Source organism: Typopeltis vanoorti, chromosome 12 (genome assembly GCF_054136105.1).
Source record: "Typopeltis vanoorti isolate ZY-2024b chromosome 12, IOZ_Tvanoo_1.0, whole genome shotgun sequence".
Taxonomy (NCBI): Eukaryota; Metazoa; Arthropoda; class Arachnida; order Uropygi; family Thelyphonidae; genus Typopeltis; species Typopeltis vanoorti.
In genome coordinates this window covers 52,829,492-52,854,122 of record NC_143560.1, presented here as the reverse complement: position 1 = coordinate 52,854,122, position 24,631 = coordinate 52,829,492, and the positions used below count along the sequence as shown (strand labels likewise).

The window sequence follows — 24,631 nt, the reverse complement described above, 5'->3', positions numbered from 1 at the left end:
TTCTCTCATGCCATGAATTCATGATCTGCTTGTCAGACAATGCCTTTTGCTGGGTCAGTAAATCAAACATTTCAGATTGTATCCTAAAGAAGTGGGATCTTTATTTCTAACTGCCTGTAACCTAGAGTGTTATGCAAATAATTAACCTTTAAACTGTTGTGATTTCCAGGTGTTTTGATCGCTTCTTTAAAGCTGTAAATTTGAAAGAGAACAAACTTATTCCACGACGAAGAGCTTTCCTTATGGATGACTTAGAACTGATTGGTCTAGATTATCTTTGGCGAGTAAGTTGCATTATTTTTTCTTTCTTTTTTCTTAATCTTACATTTGACTTAATATTACAAACCTCACTATAACAAATTCACTTGCTGTAACAAAATACTCCTGAAAAGTGCTGATCAGAGCCACATTGGCACCTTTTCTGAAAGAAATTTGATGTAGCAAATGTCAATTATGAGAAACTATTCCTATGGTCCATACAAGTTTGCTATAGTTAAAGTCAAATTTCTTGCAAGTTTAATTTGTTGAGGGGGGGGGGTGTTGCAGTTTGAGTTTATGAAGAAAACTGAATTGAGAAATACAAATTTTAACTCTTGCTATTTATTGTTTGTTTTTTAACATTTGAAATGTTTTGCTTAACATTGGGACTCAGTTATGTTTCTGCTAAGAAGAATAGAAATTCTCTTTTCTTAAGAAATATTACCTGGTGTTATTTTACTTTCAACCATAGAACTTGATATTTGGTAAAGGTATGGCAGTTACTCACTTTGCTAGCATCTTATTAAGTGAGTATTTGATTCTTTGACCCAGTTAGCTTAGCATATCTTTGTTGTTGCACACCAGAGATACCTTACTTACATTTTTGTTTAGATCTTCAGTATTAACTATTACTAGTACTATAATGTAAGAAATTTGGTATTCCCAGTCTTTACAACAGTCTAGGATCTTACTTGTGTGGTTAGATTTCAGTATAGAAATCTAATACCACTTGCACCCTATTTTTACAGTGTCATCCACTCCATCTGCCTTTCCACATTTCAGGTTTCCTATGGCATTTTTCTACCTCAAGTATAGTACTTGTGATTTGCATTCCTTTTGAATAATTCCTCCTGTTGTTCTGTCACTTCCTGTTTCACTTAACATTCATTCAAAGTAATTGCTCAACATATCTTTAATGTCTTTGTTCTCACTTTTTATTTCATCTTTTCATCTCTGATTTCTTTTATAGCACTCTTTCCTCTATTTTGATGCATTTTCAATAGTTTACATAATATTTTGCCATCTCCCTGATATTTACTTTTTGGTACATACATTTCTGCTTGTTCAGGATTGCCACTTTAACTGCTTGAGACCATCACAGTTTACATATTTTTATTCTTGAAGATAATTCCATCCACATGTCTCTCCTCTCAATCCATGTTTTCTTCAGAGTTTGCCATGGATTCTCTGAGTTTTGTCTCTTGTTTTCAAAATTTTATCTTTTTTTCGAATAATGCTTGTATATTTGTGTTTGCATTTTTTAGCTGCTCATCTGATTCTTTTCAAATTTTTCTTACATATTTTTCTCTTAAATGCAATCTTTACCCTGCTTAAAACTAAATGGTAATCTCTTTCTGTTTCACATCTCCTGTGCATCTGATCCTGATCCAATATACTGATATCACTATCAAGAATAACCTCCAAATCTTTGTTGGAACATGGTGTTAGTAAAAAGAAGCAACGAATGACAATTTAACACCACAAAAGAATTATACTGGAAGACAGAGAAGTGGAGAGGGTAGATTCCTATGGTTATATGGGACAAATTATAAAAATTAAAAATAGACTAATAGAAAAATGCAGCTAGGTTTGAATGACTTTTGGGGGGTGAAAGATATCTTCAAAGGTGATATTCCCATTACTTTGAAGAGGAAAGCTTTTGATCAGTGGGTCTTACCTGTAATTACCATAGGTGTCAGGGGGCAGAGTCCCCTAGTCTATATATAAAATGATAAGCTTTTTTATGTCACGTTTGTATGTCATGTGACATAAAAAGGAATCCTGAATGTCGAGCCTTCAAAATTCGAGTCATCAGAATTCAAGGAGAACTGGCCTACCAGTCCGCAACTCGGGGGGTGGGGGGTGGGCACCATAGGCACCAGGGAGGAAGAACCCCCCTTTTTGAGTTTTCAAAATTCGACTCATCAGAATTCAAGATAAAATGATAAGCTTTTTATGTCACATATGTCACATGACATAAAAAGGAATCCTGAATGTCGAGTCTTCAAAACTCGAGTCATCAGAAAGGAGAACAGGCCTACCAGTTCGGGGGTAGGGAGGCTGTAGGTATCCGGGGGGTAGAGGCCCCCCCAGTGTGTGTGTGTGTGTGTGTATTTCTCCATATAATCTATATGGGACATCCAAAATTCATAAAGTAGACACACCTTTACGTCCAATGGTAGAAGGGATAGACTCTCCAACATATCTTCTTGCTAACTACTAAAGGGCCTAATAGGACAATCACCATCCTTTGTTAAAAATTCCGAGTATTTTGTTTCAAGCATCAGCAACATTATCCTAGATGAACATGACATTTTAGCAAGCTTTAATGTAGTCAATTTGTTTACCAATGTTCCTCTGATGATCTACTTGCACTGCTTCAAGATAACTGCCTGGTTGGCCTGGGTGGTTAGCGTATCCACTCTCCATCCAAAAGGCTGTGGGTTCAAATCCTGCTGTGGGCATTGATGTTTGTGATTGTCTGTGAAAATACTAGTGGTAGTGGTGGATAGTAGTAGGTGGCTTTGATGTAGATGATGCGGTTCGTTGTAGTTGGTGGATTTATTGCTGGAGACGGAGAGTTGTAGAGTAGATGCCCTCCCTCAGTGAATCTTTGGACTCCTTGGAGGTGTGATGTAATAATAATAAATTCTCTAAGAAGATTATGGCACTTCTCAAACACTGTATTTCATCTGGATACTTCAAATATAAAAATACAATATACAAACAGAACTCTGGTCTAGCCATGGACAGTCCTCTTTTGCCAGTTTTAGCAAATCTTTACATGGAAACATTTCAAAACAAGGCCTTAGAAGAATACCATCATAAACCAAAATTATGGAAAAGGTATGTCGATGATCTATTCTTAGTCTGGAACCATGGACTAACTTCACTTCTGCTTTTACATGAGTATCTGAATCATCAACTCGCTAACATAAAATTCACCTATAAATTAGAATCTAATGGTTCACTCCCTTTTCTACAAACTTCTACTAACTAAGGAATCAGGTAAATTAAAAGTCTATATTTCGAAAAGCCTCATCCCATATACTATACCTCATTATAGACCTTAAAAAAATGAGCATTTCCACGCTATGTGCAAAAGCCCACTTGCTCATCACTAACAAGGACAACTATCCAAAGAACTTAACATTTAAGAAACACTTCCCTTTAAAATGACTATAGTGAGCACCATCTCCAGACTATTCAACCAACATGAGGCCAGAGAAATTTCTAATGAAGAAGAAAACAGATTCATCATGCTGCCATATATTAGCTCTGTGTCCATAAAACTGGCTAAAATACTTAAGGAATATAAAATCAAAGTACTATTTACCCCCCTCCCCCCTTTATCAAGATGAGATCTCCACTAAAATCTGCAAAACCTCCACATAGCCCACTTCAATATTCAGGTGTTTCTCGACATGTGATTGTCGGTCACCTTACTATGGATAGACAGAAAAATTAATTGAACAATGCATTGATGAACACACTCGAGATATTGAGTACTATAGTAATGAAACTTCAGCGTTGTCATCATATGTGCTCTCTTTGGCTGACCCACAGGATACTTCGCAAATGAGACATCAAGTTTTATCTGATAAATCAGAACTATTACACCATTGCTATGATACAACAGAAAGAAAAATACAGGAATCTTTGGAAATAGCATTAGATCCTAAATATTTAAAATATTAACCATCCTAGTCTTCATTAGTCAAGAGTGTTCATGTGAATGCATAAACACGCAGAACATTCAGAATGATTAGAAATAATATTTTAAAAAATAACATCAGTCTCTTTTATATAACTGCATAACACTTGTCACCTTTGTTAGTCCTTACTGTTTTGTCTGCTAGTTTGTTTATTTACACCTGAAGAAATCCTGTGCAATTGGGATGAAACTTCGTGTTAAGTAAATAAATGATATCAACTTATTCTGATCTTCTGCTTTATAAACTTTTAATCAAATATTCATGAACTGGCAAAGTTTTTCTACTTCTATACCTGTCTATCTATCTATATAATGTATTTTTGTCTGTAAATTGCATGTGTTCTCCTGACTGGTTTTGCCTGTTTTGTGAGTCATGAGACAGAAAAAAAGCTTATGTTGTTGGGCTGATGGGTTTAAAATTAGTTGCCCATGTTTTGGTAACTTAATTCCATACTTATTGCAATTAAAGAATTGCTTCAATGTTGCTGTCAGTTCCCAAAAATAGTCTTTCAGATTTTTGCAAATGCTTTATGCTTAACAGAAATTGTTTTTCCTTTACCTTAGTTTATTATGTTTAGTTTACTTGCCTCTGTGAAGTTAGCTTTTGTTTCGATAATGGAATGCCGTGAGTTGGAATAACCAAAAGAAATATAAAAACAGTGGAAAATCCATGTAAAAACTTTTTAATGGAGAATTTTTGCCTAAGTGTCGTAAACATCTTCAGTACAGGATCACAGAATGGCAATTAAACAGTAACAGATAATTCTAGCAAGTGCCATCTAAGTTGCTTATATGACATAACTAAATGTCAATAATTAACTAACTTAAAAAAAGACACACACACAAAATAAAATGAGTACCTTTTAAATCTGCTAATCTTTCCTATCTCTCATAAAGGGGATAGATGTAGACCATTGGATCCATTTAAGTTAGGACAATGAAATCAAGTTTCACACATTTCTTTATAAAGGCATTCTATGAGGCAACAACTTTTCTCATAGTCTTACATTAAATACCATGAGCCTGAAGTCTGGATTTGTGGGGCATTCTATCGACATTAAACATTGAGTTTATTGGGACACGACAAGAGTCCTTCATAAAAGTCACCATCTGCATATGTCTTTTGTTCTGGGGGACTTAATTGAAAAATATTTTGCATCTTTATTCTGTGTTGAAAAGGATGTGAGTATTAATTAAGGGGATACAAATCCCTTGTTGTTCAACTGCCAGTAAGCAAAATTCTAAGATCGAGAACAACGAATCTATGAATTTCATATATACCGAAAAACTATCGGCGAATCCAAGTATAAATGACCACTTGGTAGTACACCACCAAGGCAACTCAAAGCAAGGTGGAGCAAGCTCCCTCACTATCCTTGATATTTTCTCATAATGTAAAAACACAGCCCCTAGGGGATGTAATACTGTAATTACATTATGAGGAGAGGTCACTACCCAGACCAGTTTCAACCTTTTTTGAGGTCTCATCAGTGAGTTTGTAGACCTGGAAGATAACAAGGTTTAAGTGAAAAGAACTTGCATACCTTTACTATACGAATGCCATAAGGTGTGTTTGTATATTATAACATAAATTGAAAGCAAACATCTATTTTTCTGGCATCCTTATTACATGGGATTTATATCCCCTTAATTATTATTAAGGATGCCAGAAAAATAGCTGTTTGGCTTTCAATTTATGTTAGGATGTGAGTACGTTGTTTGAAGAAATGTTTGTGCATGTGTTTTATGTTTAGCAACTATTAATTTTTTACATCATAATTTCAACAGTATTATAATATTGAGAGTGGTATTTCTGTTATTGTTATTAACTTAATTTTGATATCCCTGTTTTCAGGCAGTGTTGTGCAGTGGTGAAGAAGTTGCTAATATGGCTATTGATCTCCTCAAAGAAACATATACTAATTTAGGACCTAGACTACAAGCAAACCAACTAGATATACATGAAGATTTCATACAATCTTGTATGGACAGACTAAAAGCAGCATATGATACTATTTCTGTTTTGGAACGTGACAAAGATAGTTTAAATAGGGTGCGACAAGAAACAACGCGTATGGTCCGTGTTTTGAAAGTTTTACATGAATATGTCAGTCAGTGTGATGGAGATTATGGTGATGACAGGTCAATTTTACCAATGTCCAGGTAATACAAGAAATTGAAGTATTTTTTGTTACACCAAATATTCATTAGGTACAAAATGTATTTAAATTGAATTCATTTTATGAAATGGAGTGCAAACAAGAGGAAGCCAATATGCTGAGTAATTTTTGCTTTTGTATTATGTTATAGAAATTTTCAAAATACGATATAAAGAAGGATCATTTTAGAGTAAGTTTAGATAATGAATAGTGGATGAAGGTAGTATTATATTTACATTAAATTACCAATTATATATTTGGTTTTTATCCTTTATCCAAATGTAAGCAAACAAAGTTTCACCTGAAGTATTTTCAGGACTGGGACAACTCATGGTAAAGGGGGTATAAGTTCTCATCACTTGCCTTAGTATCTCCCATAATGCAAAGCACATCTCTTTGCAGACATGTATAATGCTGGCCACTACCCAGACCGGTTTCGACCTTTGTTGAGGTCTCATTAGTGGGAGCCAGACCTAGAGGTGGTGATACTAAGGTGGAAGTAATGGAGAATATATAATTGGTAGCATAGCCAAGTGAAAAAACTTTCATCAACTTATCTCTAATCCAGAGAATTTTAATAATAAGGTGTGACACCTTTTGGCAACTGGTATAGGCAAATATGACTTAAACCAAAATATATAATCGATAGCATAGCCAAGTGAAAAAACTTCCATCTACATTAAAATTAGTCTGCAATTTTTGTTTTACTTGGTATGGGTAGGGAAAAAAGTGTGCATTCCACAGGAAGTTAGCCTTGCTTACACGCACTCTGAATACTAACAATATCAGATTCCTTCCTAATATCCTCGTTTTTAATATAATGTTTCCACTTATTCCATCTATTCACTTCCCTAATCTTTCTCAGAACTCTTACATCTGTGGTCTCTAGTCTTTAGGTGTTTTACTTCTGATCCTGCTCTCAGATTCATAAGTTAAAATTGGTTCAAACACTTTCCTGTGTACTGCTAATTTAGTGTTTTAACTAATTTGTTTCCTATTCCATGTTAATTTATTCATTTCACTTCCTCCCATACCAGGTTTGCTAATTCTGTTACTTATTTCCATATTTTATTTGCCATCTTTACTAAAAATTGTGCCTAAATAGCTGAAATGTTTTACTTGTTCTATAGGCTCAGGATGCTGTGATGTTTTCACTGTTCCTGCCTGCTTATATTTTATTATTATTATTATTATTATGTGACACCTCCAGGGAGTCCAAAGACTCATCGAGGGGAGGGTACCTACTCTCCACCACTCAATCCACGAACTGCAACCACACCAACTCCATCTACTGCCCCTCACCACTAGTATTTTCACAGACAACCACAAACATCCATGCCCACGGTGAAATTCAAACCACAGCCTTTTGGCTGGAGAGCGGATACACTAACCACTCAGCCAACTTTTATTACAATTGTTATTCAGTTTAATTAGGAAATCCTTCAGACTTCTATTGTATTTGTTTAGGAGTACACCATCATCTGCATCAAATAAAAAAATGAGATAAACATCTTTTGATATCAGGCTGATACCATTTTTTTTTTTTTGCAGCGTGATCCATGTAGTTGATGAATAACAGTGGAGATAATGTGCATTCTTGTCAAATATTTGATCTGTCATTACATGCTCTTACACTACTTCCTTCAATTCTAATTTCTGATTTACAGCTCAAATATAGACTGTGCACTGTTTGGTATAATGTACCATAAAAGAATATTAGTTTCCTCTTAAAAAAAGTTTCCAGAAAATGAGTCAGCAGATGTCCTAAAAGAATACAGAGAAAAATGTAAGAGAGAGCTAAGCTATGTATAAAAGTAACTAAAAGAATAGCCATGAAAAGACTTTAGTAATCATATAGAAAATGAATATCAGGATCTGAAAAAATAGTAGCTATTGAAAAGCTAAAAAATGGAGGCAAGAATACTGTTACAGTTGATAAAGGTGACATGAAAAACTGAATATAAGGATATCCTAGATGTCTGGGGTAATTACTTTGAAAGACTGTTAAACGAGACAGGTAGTAACAGAATAGGAGTGTGTGTGTGTATATATATCGATACTTGAGGTAGGAAAAAAGTGTCAAAAAGTTCAAACATGGAAAGGCATCTGGAATAGATATTAGACCAGAAATGCTCAAATATGGAGGTAGAAAAATTTTGCGTTGGCTTCACAGCATTATTCAAATGGCCTGGTCAGAAGGTCAAATTTCAAATGATTGGAGTAGTGCGCTCATAGTTCCTATCTGTAAAAAGAGAAATAAAGCTGAATGTGAGAATTACAGAAGAATTTTTCTACTAAGTGTTCCAGGTTAGATTTTTACCACTAACTACTTGAATACAAGCTTTTATACATGTTTTTTTTTTTTTTTTTTCCTGTAGTGGTAGTAGTATATATAAATGTGCACACTGATTTATATATGTGCATACCAGTTTACTTTCCAATAACTTATCATTCATGTCCTTTCCAATACTGTTTATGTGATCTAATTTTTTTATAAAGAAAAATATTTTTTATTTTTCCCTGCCTCCATCACATTTCTGTATTCAGTTTTTTGAAGGCTTTCACTTTGAAAATTACATACCTCTTTTCCTCCTCTATAATATTCGCATATAGATATGTGATATTTGATATGTATTCAATTTTGACTGTTTTAAAACTTTCTTAGATGCTTCTTCCAAATTTTTATCCTTTCCAGAACAGAATGTGATCATCCTATTCTTTTCAGTTCATGTCGACCTATATGTGTGATTGTTTTCTTCTTGGATCTTTTCTTCTTGAAAAGTGGTAACTTTTCATAAAGATGTGCTCAGTAAAATTTTGTTATTCCATATGTGTTCTCTCAAAAATTTATACCCATTTTATTTTGGATCATGCCGTTTTTTTTGAAGAATAATTATTTCCAGAGTAATAATCTAGCTTTATTTTACTAATACAAATATTTCTGCTTAATTCCTTTTCTATTTTCTCCAGCATTTATATATATTTAACCAGAGCTACTCATTAAACAGTGTGTGTTCTTTCTCTCCTATGTCTAGATATGATGAAAAGTTCAGTAACAAAAAGTGTACAAAGTTATATAATTCACCCCCCCCCCCCCAAAAAAAAATTTTTTTTCTGTTCTTTGATAAATGTTATCGTTCAAATGATTGTTTCTTCACAACTTCTAGTTTTGTGGTACTCTACTACTGTAGCTCTGCAGTTATTTGTATAAAATTGCTGTGGGAAACATTATGTTATGTCTAAAATACGAGTTTGTAAAATAAACAATAAATGAATAGTGTAATATGTTTTTTTTGGAACTTTGACATAGTTCCAAACTTATTGCATTTCTTCGAAATGGGATAAATCTGACCCAAATGCATAACATAAAATGTTTGGCATGTCAATTATACTACATCTTTCATATTAAGAATGAAACATTAAGAAATAATGAAATTTTGGATGAGGTATCGAGCACATTGTATTACAATTTCAGCGTGAATAAAGGAACAGGCAACATAACCTTAGTAAACATAGCAACTACAATGTTACAACTGTGTGTAATGTAAAGTGATGTTCTAATCTGTGCTAATGATTCTCTAAATCCAGAGTAATTTAATAAAAAGGTGGCACACCGTTTGACAACTCCTGTAGGTAAAGATGACCTTGCTAATGCTTCTGCTTGGTATCTCCACTTGGGCCTGGCTCCCACTGAAGAGACCTCAATAAAGGTCAAAACTAGTCTGGGTAGTGGCCCTTCCCTTAATGCATAACATTATACATATCTGCAAGGAGATGTGTTTTGCATTATGGGAGATACTGAGATAGGAGTGATGTTGGCTTGCTCCACCTTTGCAACAAGTTGCTTGGTGTTGTACCACCTTACCCCAGTCCAGAAGATACTTTCAGGTGCAAACTTTGTTTGCCCACACTTGGATAAAGGATTAAACTAAATTTATTATAGTCCAACCAAGCGAAAAATAAACTTTAATCATTAACAAATTAAAGCCATTTAACCCCCCCCCTCCCCCGTATTTATTTTAAGTACTTCCAAAAATACATAAGGAAAATGTGCCATTACGTCCCATAGTGGATGGCATTGATTCCCCCACATACAAACTAGCTAAACATTTGGGCAAAGCTCTCTCACACTACTATACTAGCAACACACCTTCACACATAAAAAACTCAGCCCACTTCAAAGCCAGCATAGAAAACCTTACACTCAAACACACTGACATAATGGTCAGTTTTGATGTCTCCCCCCTTATTCACAAATCCCACTCAAAGAATCTTTAGAGCTAATCCAAGCTAAATTTCCTCATGATATCACAGCCCTATTTCAGTTCACAATGAACTCGGGCTATTTTGTTTGGCAAGGAAAATTTTACAAACAAATAGAGGGGACAGCCATGGGTTCTCCACTCTCCCCACCCTTGGCTAACTTTTATGTGGAGACTTTTGACGAGAAAGCTTTAAACTCTGCTCCACAAAAACCAACCATTTGGCTTCGCTATATTGATGATATGTTCGCTATTTGGCCACATGGCTTCGATGCACTCCTCTCCTTCCTAACACACTTAAACAACCAACACCCCAGAATCAATTTCACCCTGGAAGAAGAAAAAAACAACTGCCTTCCTTTCTTAGACACACTAATCACCCGCCAGCCTGATGGAAACTTGGTTTTCTCAGTCTATAGAAAACCCACCCATACAGGCAGATACATTCACCAACAATCCCACCACCCCTCCTCACAACAATATGGAGTCATTAAGACACTATACAACAGGGCTAAACTTATCTACTCAAATGACAATGCCCTAACCACAGAACTAAACCTCATTCTCAACACTTTCTCAGCCAATGGCTACCCCCCCCCCCCACACACACACAACAAGGATTACTCTAAATCCATCACCATACCCTATATCCGAGGCACCTCAGAAAAAATTACAAAAATCCTAAAAAAACATGACTTAACTTCTTGTTACAGACCATATAAAAAAATTGGCATCCCTTATCCGCCTCACTAAAGACCCCCCCCCAGACCTACGTGGTGTATACCAGGTCCCTTGCAGCTGTAAGCTGTCCTACTTTGGCCAAACAGGCAGGACAGCAAATATCAGAATTTCAGAACACAAGGACTACATCCGGTTTCACCAATACGCCACTCTGGTCTTGCTGACCATGCGCTGGATACCTGCCATGGAATACGGTGGAAGAAAGCCACGCTAATATACCGTAGTAAATACAAATATGAAAGGCCTTTCATGGAATCAGCTTCAGCCCTAAGAAACAGTCCAAACCTCAACAAATTTGGCTGCATGAGACTGCCTCAAATTTGGGAAACCTACATCAGAAGACCTTCAGCCCAATCGCCCAAGAATACCAACATTGCACGCTAGGGGTCAGCATCAGAACTTTAGGAGAAATAATAGCTTCCTGCTTCTTCCTCACTTACTGTTTGTTGTGCCTGCGTGCACGTGTCTTGTTCTTAAGTTTCGTGAAAATGGCATTCAAGAAACGTTGCCAAAATATTGAAGTATATTAAAATTTATTTTAATGTATATCCTAGTTGATGTAATTTCCTTAAATTATTTAGTAAAAAATGCATAACCAACATCTAAGCCTTTCCGAGGATTATTTCATTCATTTCATATTTTTTCCAAAACCTCCAACTCAAGCCTTCAGTATTTGTACAGATATGTGGAATGATATTTTTATGGTTTGGCAAGGTTTAGTATGTGAACTTCAAGACTTTCTTACCAAAATTAGTGCTATTCATCCTAGGATAGAGCTTATACTAGAAATAGAAAACAACCTTTTGTATTTCTTTTCTGGATCTTTGTCCTTCGTCGTTCTGTTATACAAAGAAAAATCCACACTGGACAGTATATTCATATTCATTCTTACCACTGTCCTTTTGAAAAATCTAGGAATATCTGAATTTTCATGCATCAAGTTCACAGTTAGTTACTCCATTTGTAGTTTTCTCAGGAAGATTTCAACTATATCACTATCCCATATGTTAATGATTGATCCAAATACTCAGAGTGAATTTGGATAAACCATTATGATCTGGTGTTAAAAGGATCTGCATACCCTACCTTAAAGGGACTTCTGAACAAACAAGGACTTTCAGCACATATAATCTGTATATCACCTTCAAACTAACCCAGAACTTATTTTCTTTCTTATCACCTATTAAGGATAAATTATCACCTCTATCCTTGCGTGGTGTTCATCAAGATTATATAAGATTTCTAGAATTAGAATGTTTTTAGGCCTTGCTTCTCATGCCATCGACACTAGACAGAGTTCACTGGAATCAAACAAAGATGTTACACTACAATAGGTTTAAATTTGGTTGTCTATTTCTTGAATCATGTGGTGCTCTACACCACAATCCTAATCTTAATCAAACACAGTGTATGCACATCACTAAGTTTTGCAAAGTGATTGCTATTAATTGTTTAACCTTTTTTTAATTTTAATTACATAACTATACCTACTTCTATGGAACTCTAATAGTGTTTCCTCCTGCTTGTACAGCTGTGACTGAGACTTGTAGAATTATGCACATACTTTATGACCTGTTCTTGTGTTTATAATTTAAATGTTGTAGCCAATTCTTCTGCTTCTCCCTGAATGATGCTCATGATATGTTAAGAAAAATATATAGGAGTATTTAATAAATTCTAATGTACTTTCACATGTGTAAAAGTTGTAAAGCTGCTATTTAAAATATAGTACTATTATTTACTTTTTTTCTAGGCTCTGCTAAAGATAGACCTCTCATTGACCTGGCTTGGTGTTTTTGAAATTCTAAAACTTTTGTTTATTGTACTTCTGCCCAAACCAGCAGATCTGCAGCTGTTCATTTCATTGAGGAACATGAAAACTGCATTAAATTCTATGGTTTGGAATAATCTGAATTTACAAGGAATGCTATCTCCTCTAAACAGTGTTCATTGGAAAAACTCTATTCCTACATAAGTGTGGTTTTCTAATGGAATATTTGTACATAGTGAGCTGTGAAAAATCTTGCCACATCACCCTATTATTAATAGATAAGATGGGGTAATATAGTTATCTCCTGTATGGGAAATTGTTCCCATTAATACTACTTGCCTAATTAAAAAAAAAGTGTGTGTGTGTGTGTGTATCAACATCTTTATGACTGTACTGACATTACTCACATTTATAATCTTCATGTTCACATTGTTTAAACTTCAGTTAAACTGATACACCCTTGAAAACAGCAAAAATTTTATATGAAATAAATCATTTCACATAAGTCATCCAATTATGTCTTTATATTATTTATGGCTACTTAAATTTCAATGCTTGAAGAAAATGAAACTAATCTTCATGTTAGCAGACCCTATTGTCGCCATGGAGATATTGGAGAATTATCTCATACTTGTATTAGTTCTTGTAACTTTCATGGAAACACTGCTACTCATTTTGAATGAATTATTATTTATTTTGATTTTAAATAATGTAGAGAACAAAGCAAAATTTTATCAACAAACAGTTTATTTTAGTGGGAAGAGTGTCAAAGTAACTTCAGCTTATTGAAATTTGAAATATTGCAAATTGGGTAGAAAAGAAAAGTGAACGTTTTGCATGAATTTATTTAGCTTTGCTCACGCACACTGAATACTAACAATGTTAGATTCTTTCCTAATATCCTCAAATAATGTTGCCATTATATACCATCTGTTCATTTCCTAATCTTTCTCAGAACTCTCATATCTGTGGTCTCTAGTCTTTGTGAAGTGTTTTTCTTCTAACACAGCTCTTAGATCATAAATTAAAATTGGTTTGAACACTGTCCTGTATACTGCTAGTTTAGTGTTTTAACTAATTTCTCTCTTATTCCATATACATTTACTCATTAGACTTCCTATTTTATCAACTTTTCTAATTCTGTTGTTTATTTCCATATTTAATTTGCCATCTTCACTAAAACTTGTGCTTAAATAGCTTAAATGTTTTACTTGTTCTCTAGGTTCTGTTTTTCATTGAGTATATATTATTGATGCTTTCAATGTTTCTGTATTTTCATAGTTTTTGTCTTTTTCACCATGATTTTCATAGAAGATTTATTATGGCAGTTATTCAGTTTAGTTAGGAAACCCTGCAGACTTACACTGGAGTTAAAAGTGTCACATCATCTGCATAAAGTAAGTAGCTGAGATTAATATCTCCAATTTTTGTGTACTCCTTTCCTTCATAATGTGATTCATATAGATGATGATTAACAGTGGGGATAATGTGCACTCCTTTCTTGCAGCTGATTTACAACTCAAAATGGACTATGTATTTTTTAGTATAATCTCTCATTTACTCCACACAATTGTAGTGTTTGGAATAACTTTTCTCTTTGTGTGATTTATGATTTCAGATCTACAAAACTTAAATACATATCTTTTGTTGTGTTTTAATGATTTCTCACATATTTGTCTTGAACCTAGCTTGTCCTTCTCCAGGTTTTCCTTTCATAATTTTTCTTTGCCTTTTTTCTCAAGTATGCTTGCATGAATCATACTTTGAACTTGTTTTTCGTTTTCTGTGTTCTTACCAAAGCCTTTCTTCCCATGGCTTTTGTTTAACTAGTTTTATACAGTTGTTTGTTTTCTTATATTTTTCTCTGTATTCTCTAAGAGCAGAAGTTGGCTTACTTGCAAGGCACTTTCGATATGCTTTTTTTTTTTTTTTCCTTGACTGCTTCTTGAACTTCCCGAGTCCACCATGGAGTTCTGATTTTTCTATCCTTGCAGGCAACCTTGTCCCATGACTCTCTGACTGAATCAATCAATGTTTCTACAGCGTCAGAATCTCAAAAGTTTCGTTTTTGTTTTTGCACTCTTTCATATTTTCTTGAATATTATTTGTGTATTTGAGTCCACATATTTATGACTCCCTGATATTTGGGAGTTACAAATATCAGGTAAAAAAGTCACTGAAATTTTAAGTCTAGTTCAGATAGCCATTCAAGAGCTGAAGGATCTGCCTCAAAAACGTCTCTCAGGTCACCAGAGTAGGCTCTTATGCCAATCCTCCACAATGTGCCAGATGGTTTGGTTTATGGCCCCACAGTCACATTGGTGTGTAGGTAATCTTCCCTACTTGTGTAAGCTGTCTGCGCAGATACCATGTCCTGTGCATATCTTATTTAAGCTTTTACATAGATGACGTGAAAGCTCAATCCCTTTTGTATTTTGATTGAGAAGGATATACTTAAGTCTGGTGCTGATTTTTCTTTCCAAGTTTCTAGCCATTACTGTTGCTGGATATCCTGAACAGAAATTCAGCACATGCTTAATTATTATTATTATTAGCTCTGCCCTTTTGTCCAAATTTTTCCAAAAATCTTTTTCTATGTTTGGTAATTTTTTGTATTTTGCTTTTAGATCTCCAACCAGGAGCAACTTTCCTATTTTTGTCATTTGCTTTCTCTAATGCCTCAAGAAACCCTTTCACTTGTTCCTTAGTACAGCCTTTTGTGGGATCGTAGGCATAAATAAGTTTCATTTTCCTATTTCTCATTCAGATATTTTTATAAGATATAAGATGAGTTGAAAAGTTGAATTATTCTTTCTTTCTGACTAATGTAAAACAAAGACAAATCTTATGGATAAATCTACAAAAAGTGGATCAAAATTTGGCGAGATTGAAAAAATACATAAGTGCCCATTTCTATTTATTTTATGGCATACCATCAGTCTTCTGGATTCAGTACTTTACTCACAAGTATAGCCATTGCTATTAGGCAGTAATAGCAATGTTTGTATTTGGGAGTAAAGCTCTCAAATGTCACTTGGTTCTATAATAATAAAAACAATTCATACCTCAGAAAATTAGTCGTGTAAACTTGAGTGCTTTTTTTTTAATGCATTCCAATAGAAAATTCATTGTAATTGATATTGCCATAAGCATACACCTGCTATACATCAGTTTACTTTGTATTTCAATTAAAACAGTTCTGCATTCATTTTATATTAACCCAATTCTGTGATGTTTTAAATTTTGTTGAGACTTTCATCTGATTAATGCATTCCGCATTTCATTTTCATACAGAATTCTACTGGCATTTGTTTTATCATCCTTTTTTGACAAGTGAAAATATGTGATGATAATATAAGTATGGCAGATTTTTAAATCAGTTGTGTTCATACAAATTTAAATCTTGTAATGCAATATTATACTACCAAAAATTTTTGAACATAAATAATTCTCACGTCTTTCAGATTACCATGGTACTTTAGAACTTTTTAGGTAAACATCCATCTTTATTCAGTTCATGCCTTTGAATAATTTAGATAATTATATTTTACTTTTGAATGGTGTTTTATATAATTTTCTTGATATATATATATATATATATATATATATAATTTTTTAAAAAATTTAGGTCATGCAGGGGGAAGCATTTAGTTCTAAATGTACGTTTTCCTAATCAAGGCCGACAAGTTGAAGACATTGAAGTCTGGACTCACACAAATGATACGCTAGGTTCAATAAGGCGTGAAATACTTAGGATGTAAGTAATTATAATATATAAATTTTTAAAATTTGGATTGATTTTTAAATCCATTTCTCCAAATGTGGTATTCACTTACGTACCAGATTACAAATTAGTCTTGTAAACCATAATTTGAAGAAAACTTCTTTAAGTCAGAGTTATTGTAACTTAAGTTTCATTTAAATTCATGTGAAAATAAACAATTTGACTTCTTTCAATGTTTATTAACACGTTCACTGCCAACTACAAGTATACTCATAGTTCGTATATGAGCTTCACAAGCCAACTACAAGTATACTCGTATGTCGATTTACCGACCTCCTATGCCAAACATGAGTTATCCCTTTGTATAATTACTTTAATTTGGACCCTTGGATTCTGACTAAAGTGGAGAGCATGTCTGGGGGCTTGGTAGAAGGGAAATAATTTCAACTAAAATATAGTATATTGTGTATGTGCCTCAGATGCCAAATTATGAGTATACTCGTAGTTCATATATGAGCTTCACAAGCCAACTACGAGTATACTCGTATGTCGATTTACCGACCTCCTATGCCAAACATGAGTTGTCCCTTTGTATAATTACTTTAATTTGGACCCTTGGATTCTGAATAAAGCAGAGAGCATGTCTGGGGGCTTGGTAGAAGGGAAATAATTTCAACTAAAATATAGTATATCGTGTATGTTCCTCAGATTCCAAACTTCGAGTATACTCGTAGTTCGTATATGAGCTTCACAAGCCAACTACGAGTATACTCGTATGTCGATTACCAACCTCCTATGTCAAGTGTGAGGTAATCCGTAGTATAACACGTAATTTGTAAATCAATTTAAAACTAGTAAAATCAATAAAAATAAAAACCAATCAATGAAATAAAAAAGCACTCAGCAAAATAAAAAAAAAACAATTTATTCAAATTAAGAATGGTACATTTTAAAACAATTTTCCACACACAATGGTGGTTTTTCCTGGCAAACAGGAAATTAATAACGTGTTTTGCGTCTACGTTTGTTTCTTGTACAGACACGGCATGGCTTTGTCGGTTGATTCTTTTTTTCTGTTGGTGGTAAAATTTCCAAATAATGAAAATCCCGATTCCTCTTGATATTTTCTGATGCTGTAAGTTCATCCATTCCAACAAAAATTGAGATAAATTGATCTCTAAATTTTAATGCAGACATTGCATTTCCAGTAATTATGTTATAAAATTTATGCGCATTTTGAATGTATACCTCAGAAATGTGTATTGCCAATTTCTTTGGCCATCTAATTGTCTTTCGTAAGGTGGAATAGTATGAAAGCATTTGATCAAAAAGATCGGTGCCTGACATACCCAAATTATAATCCTTAACGATATTTGATTTTAACTGAAATTTACCATTCCCATTTTGCGCTTCAACCATTTCAAATTTGTGCATATTTGAAATGGAAAGGACTTCCCTCTTATCCTTCCATTTGCTGACTACAACAGGACTTCGTCTTTGCCAGACAAATTCCTCTTTCTTTAGTTTCTTCTGAATAACATCTGGTGGATTGTTTTTCCTATTATTTCTCAGCATTCAACACACATACGTTTTTCTGTTGGTAAGCGATTCTGTTAGAGCTACAGAATTATAAAAATTGTCCATATGCAATACATAACCCCTGTCTAAATATTCTTCCATCAAGTGGAATACAACATCATATGCATGACCCATTTTCGCTAAAGAGGATTCAGATTTTCTTGTATAAATTTTTATTTTTATCACCAATCCATTTGATTCGCACAGTTCATAGAATTTCACACCATATTTATGTTTTTTGTTTTTTATGTATTGCCGAAATGCCAGTCTATCGCGCCACAACACCATTGACTCATCAATACATAAGTTTCTGTCTAGTGTGTAGCAATTTCGCATTACACTATTAAAATGATCTAGGACTGATCTTAATTTGTGCAATTTATCATTAGCTGCTTGAGAATTATCTGCGAAATGCAAATGATGCAATAAAATTTGAAATCGATTTCGGCTCATGTTAGAGCGCCAAAATGGCAAATTGTAAAGTTGATTTGTACTCCAATAATGCTCAATAGACGGTAAATTACAATGACCCATATGAAGTAAAAGTCCAAGAAATAATTTCATTTCAGGTATGTCTGTTGCTTTCCAGTTAGGAATTCTTCGACTTTTTTTGAACTTCGCTCGGCTTTCCTCAATATTTTGTAAAGCATATAAATTGGTTTGTTCTACTAAAATTGTGAGAAAATCTTCAGAAAAGTTCAACTAACCTTTTGATACTGAAATTTCCAGTGTCAATTTTAAAACCTGCAGTTTCAACAACGTCAAATTGTGGGGGCTCTTCTTCTGAATTTTCCCAATAAGTTGATGTTGATGTATTTGGCTGGTTGCTAACTTCATCTTCAAAAGTTTCTTCTTCATCGGAGTCACCGCTAGAGTCGTCTGTAGGATCACCTTCTGAATCGGAACCAAATATTTCATGAAATTCATCATCGCTCATATTAGCATAAGCTTCTACTTCTATATCAGTAAGTTTTCTTTTACTGGCCATGGCGAAATTGAAGGTTCTTAGAGACTAGAAACTAAAACTGAACTAGATGCAATAAACACTGGCATCAGAACATGTAATATATAGATGGAAGTGATACGAGATTACTTGTAGTTGGCGTATGAAACAAAATTCTATCTGATAAGCTGGCTATGAGATTACTCGTAGTGACCTGGAAGATGGGAGTGATACGAGTTTACTCGTAGTTGGCGTATGAAACAAAATTCTATCTGATAAGCCGGCTACGAGATTACTTGTAGTGACATTGAAGACGCGAAAGTGCTGGAACAAACTATGACTGAGCATCGAACGTGTTAATGCACCTCTGAGCAGTCCAAGAACTCATAGAAAGAAGGCTTATTTAGAATTCTTACTTAAATACCAGTCATATCTATCCTTGAACATGTTTAATAAAGATGCACTCACAACATCTAATGTTAACCCATTCCAACACTCACGACATGCATGGAAACAACTGGACCTCATATGTTTACTTATTACAAAATGTATTCATTGCTGGAATGACTACAAGCTGTACCTCCTCATTCATAAGCTGTAAATCTTACTTCTGCCTATACTGTAAGGTTGTCCTACTAATTTGTCTGTGTATCATATTCCCAAAATACAAAATATATAAAATTTAATTTTAAAAAAAAAAAAAAAAATCCTTATTTTGGATTTTTGTATCACCTACAGTACTTAAGTTCTATAGGTTTATAATCTTTTGTGGGTGGGAGTTACATAAAAATAAAATACTAAGGTCCCCATGTTTCTATCATATCTCCTCTCTTCATCTGTTACTCAAACTTTGAAGATCATACAGGGTGTTCGGGATAAATTTGACATATTTATAATTAATTATATTTTTCCGTAAGTTACATGTATTAACACACACTTCTCTTCATTTAAAAGTTTGGACCCTTCTTCATTCATATACAAGATGTCAGAAAGGATGGATAGCTGGAACCCACCTGAATCATGGAAGAGAATAACTTGTATCATGATGATTCGTGCCTGCCATCAAAATAAGGATATTACGACTGCTGCCCAATGCTCCCTGAATACAGTAAAAACAATCAGGCATGAACTAGAGACTTGCAATGGTGACTACGAGGATGTAGCAAGAAGAAAGATCCCTAGCAGACGATCTGATTGCGTTCGTACAGCAGAATTCCTCGCAAATCTGCAGGAACAGGTGTTGAAGAACCCTGGCATTGGAATTCGGGCTTTGTTCGTGGAGTTGCTAACTGTAGTCAAGCCCTGGATAACAAGGGTAGCCAATGGTAGGCCGTATGTATGGCAGCAGGATTCGGCCCCTTGCCACACCTCTGGGAAAAGTCAAAAATGGTTGTCTGAAAATTTCTACGACTTCACCAGTCCAAATGTTAGGCCTCCAAACTCCCCAGACCTTAACCCCATGGATTATTTTGTATGGGGCGCAGTTGAAAAAGACACCAATCACACTTCCAGTAATACAAAAGCCCAGTTAATGGATAAAATTAAAACAGTTTTTGCGGCCCTTCCCAGGGAGACTGTAGCATCAGCTTGTTCGAGGTTCCGAAGCAGAATTGAAGCTGTGATCGATGCTAATGGTGGTTATTTTGAGTAAATCTTGTTGATAGTATTGTAATTAACTCTGCCTGTAATGTTTTTTTGTCAATTCATTAAATTTAATAGATACAAAGAAGATTTTCTTTTTCCTTACGAAACTGTCAAATTTATCCCGAACACCCTGTATATCCGTCAGTCTATCCTCAAATATACACTATGCTGACAAGGACAGATCATTTTGTCTATATTTTGCTGCATCATTTTAATTATATTCTCAGAACACAGATGTCCATAACTGAGATGGTAATCAAGATTTTGTCTTATCAAACCTTATATGGTGGAAAAATAACTTCATTTGTACAGGTTACTGTTTTTTTCTTTTAGCATTTGCAGTTATCTGATTGATGACTTCATCTGCCTTCCTTGAATACTTGTAGCAAATTGCCATTAATATAGTACTTTGTTTGCAATGTTTTCAATCAAAAACGAACAATCTTGCACTAAGTAACATTGAAATCATATTGTCATTTACCCATACAACCAATTCGTTGATATCAGCTTGCAGAGATTCTATCAGAAATGTCCTGTATCGTCCTTCCTGTCTTCAAATATCATCACCAAATTCTTGACATGTACTTCCAGGTGTGTAAAGGATACGATAGTAATACAGGAAAAAATTATATCATTACTAACTTCTATTCACAATTTTCCTCCAAATCAATCTGTTATCTGTCAAGACTCCAATCTTATCAGATGTCATCATCATCAAATTCCTGCCATGTACCCTCAAGAGGTGTACAGGATATGATAGTACTACATGAAAAAATTACATCATTACTAACTTCCTATCTACAATTTTCCTCCAAATCAGTCTGTTACTTGTCAAGACTCCAACATTATCAGATCTTATATTTCTATCGTCTAAGGCACTTTGTACCGTATCCATCCACCTATATCTTGGTCTTCCTCTGGGTCGTTTTCCTGCCAACCTGGCAGAGAACACTTGTTTTGCTAATCTTTCCTCTCCCATTCTATTTAAGTGACCATACCACCTGAGATTAGCTCTGCTAATGCATTCCTGGATGCTGACAATGTCAAGTTCTTTCCTAATATCCTCATTTTTAATATGATATTGCCATTGATGCCATCTGTTCATGCCTCTAATCTTTCTCAGGACTCTCATATCTGCGGTCTCTAGTCTTTGGTCAAGTGTTTTACTTCTGACCCAGCTCTCAGATCCATAAGTTAAAACTGGTTTGAACACTGTCATGTATACAGCTAATTTAGTGTTCCGACTAATTTCTCTCTTATTCCATATGAATTTATTCAATTGACTTCCCACCATACCAGCTTTGCTGATTCTGTTGTCTATTTCTATATTTAATTTACCATCTTCAGTAAAAATTGTGCCTAAGTAGCTGAAATGTTTTACTTGTTCCACAGGTTCTCCATTCACAACACAGTTGACATTATCAACAATTCTGCCTATTTTCATTGTCTTTGTCTTTTTATTACTGACCTTCATATTACAACAGCTATTCAATTTAGTCCGAGAATCTTGCAGACTTGTAGCGGATTTATTTAGAAGTATAACATCATCCGCATAAAGCAAAGAGCTGACATTAACATCCATAAATTTTGATATCAGGTTTAATACCACTTTCCTTCATAATGTGATCCATATAGATAATGAATAACAGAGGGGATAATGTACATCCTTGTCTCACACCAGATTTAACATTAAACCATCTTTCTGTACTTCCTTCAATTCTAACTACTGACTTACAACTCAAATAAAGACTAAGTATTGCTTGATATAATGCGCCATTGACACCATATAACTGCAGCGTATTGAATAGCTTCTCTCTTGGCAACTTGTCATATGCCTTTTCCAAATCGACAAAACTTAAATACAGATCTTTGTTATATTCTCATGCCTTCTCGACTATTTGTCATAAATGAAGATCTCATCCTGAAAGCCTCTTTGGCCTGAATCCAGCTTCTTCTTCACCAAGCTTTTCTTCCACAATTCTTCTCAACCGTTTCTCAAGTATACTTGCATAGATCTTGCCAAGAACACTCAGTAGGGAAATACCTCTGTAATTCTCACTTTCAGTTTTATTTCCCTTTTTATATATGGGTACTATGAGAGCTGTACTCCAATCATTGGGAATTCGTCCCTCCTGACTTTCTGAACTATGCAGTGCTGCCACTGTAAGACTTTTATACCACCATACTTCAGCATTTCTGGTCGAATATCATCTACTCCTGCTGCCTTTCCACATTTCAAGCCTTTGATGGCTTTTTCTACTTCAAGTATGGATATGTCTTCTTGACTGCATGCCTGGTCAGTGTTTTTTATCACTGGGCTGTCATCACTGCTTGTTTTATTTTGCAGTTTTTCAAAGTAATTACTCCATACTTCAAGGATATCTTTTTCTCCTGTTTTCATGTCACCTTTATCATCTCTAACTCCTTTTACAGCACTCTTTCCTCCATTCCTACGTTTCTTCAACAACCTCCAGAATATTTTGCCACCTTCTTGATATTTATTTTCTATATTCTTGCCAAAGTCCTCCCATGACTTTTGTTTAGCTAGTTATACACATTGTTTAGCTTTCTTACATTTGTCTCTGTATTCTGTAAGAGTAAATGCTGACTTATTTGCCAGGAACTTTTGATATGCTTTCTTCTTTTCCTTCACTGCCTCTTTAACTGCCTGTGTCCACCAGGGAGTTCTGATTTTTTTTATCCTTGCACACAACCTCACCACATGCCTCTCTGGCAGAATCAATCAATGTTTTCTTCAGAGTTTGCCACTGAATTTCCAAGGTTTGATTCCTGTTCTCAAACTCTTTCATTTTTCCTTCAATAATCTTTGTGTATTTTAGTCTACAGTTCACATCTGAGAGCTGCTCAACTTTTATTCACTTTAAAACTCTCTTACATGTTATTCTTTTCAATATGAAATTCAATTTTATCCTGCTCAAGACTAAATAGTGATCACTTCCAATTTCAAATCCTCTGAACACTATGGTGTCCTTCACCAGGGAGATAACATCACTATCAACAATAACATAGTCAATGAGACTTTCTTATTCCTAGCCTCTTCTCTCCATGTGAATTTGTGCACATTTTTATGTTGGAACATGGTGTTAGTAATAACCAGTCCATGTCCTGAGCAGAAATCCAACAGATATTTGCCATTATTATTAGCTTTGCTCTTTTCTCCAAATTTTCCCAAAATATTTTTGTATGTCTCACAATCATTTCGTACTCTGCTATTTAGATCCCCAACAAGGACCAACTTTTCCTTTTTCATTGTGTCAGTTGCTTTTTCTAGAGCGTCAAAAAATTCGTCCACTTCTACCTTAGTAGAACCTTCTGTGGGACCATAGGCACAAATAAGTCTCATTGTCCAGTTCCCCATTCTCATATTTGCCCACATTACTCTACTTGAGACTGACTGCCATTCAAGAAGATTAGCCTCGTATTTTGTGTTGAATACTATGGCTACTCCTTCTTTTCCTTGATTGTCATTGCCTGAATATAACATTTTGTATTTATTGCTCAGAAAGATCTCACCAGTTTTGGTCTTTTTTGTTTCAGTCACTCCTATTATGTCGATCTGGTACTTATCTAATTCCACAGCTATCTCCATTTCTTTGCCATTCAGGCTTCTTACGTTGATAGTACCGATCTTTAACTCTGGTGACGTTGAGTTGGGATTTGTTTTCAGATTTGTTCCAGTAGCTGACTTTTCGCTGCTCGCCCTGGTTACCTGGTGAAAATAACAGGGGCCTTGTTTAATGTTGTACCATCATTTTTTATTTTGGTTTAACCAATAAGAATACAATTTGGCCGGCTAAATCCCAAATTGCCAGCCC

The 24,631-nt window shown here is 34.7% G+C and overlaps 1 protein-coding gene across 4 annotated transcripts in view; it reads left to right on the top strand.

Moving 5' to 3' along the window:
• The window catches only part of faf (ubiquitin carboxyl-terminal hydrolase-like faf), a 1,099,079-nt gene that overhangs the window by 352,113 nt on the left and 722,335 nt on the right, over positions 1-24,631 (top strand). For all 4 annotated transcript variants that reach the window (XM_090401226.1, XM_090401227.1, XM_090401224.1 and 1 more), the window contains 3 exons: positions 170-284; positions 5,829-6,136; positions 16,535-16,663. In XM_090401226.1, the coding sequence (XP_090257352.1) occupies positions 170-284; positions 5,829-6,136; positions 16,535-16,663 (552 nt within the window). The remainder of the gene's footprint in view (positions 1-169; positions 285-5,828; positions 6,137-16,534; positions 16,664-24,631) is intronic.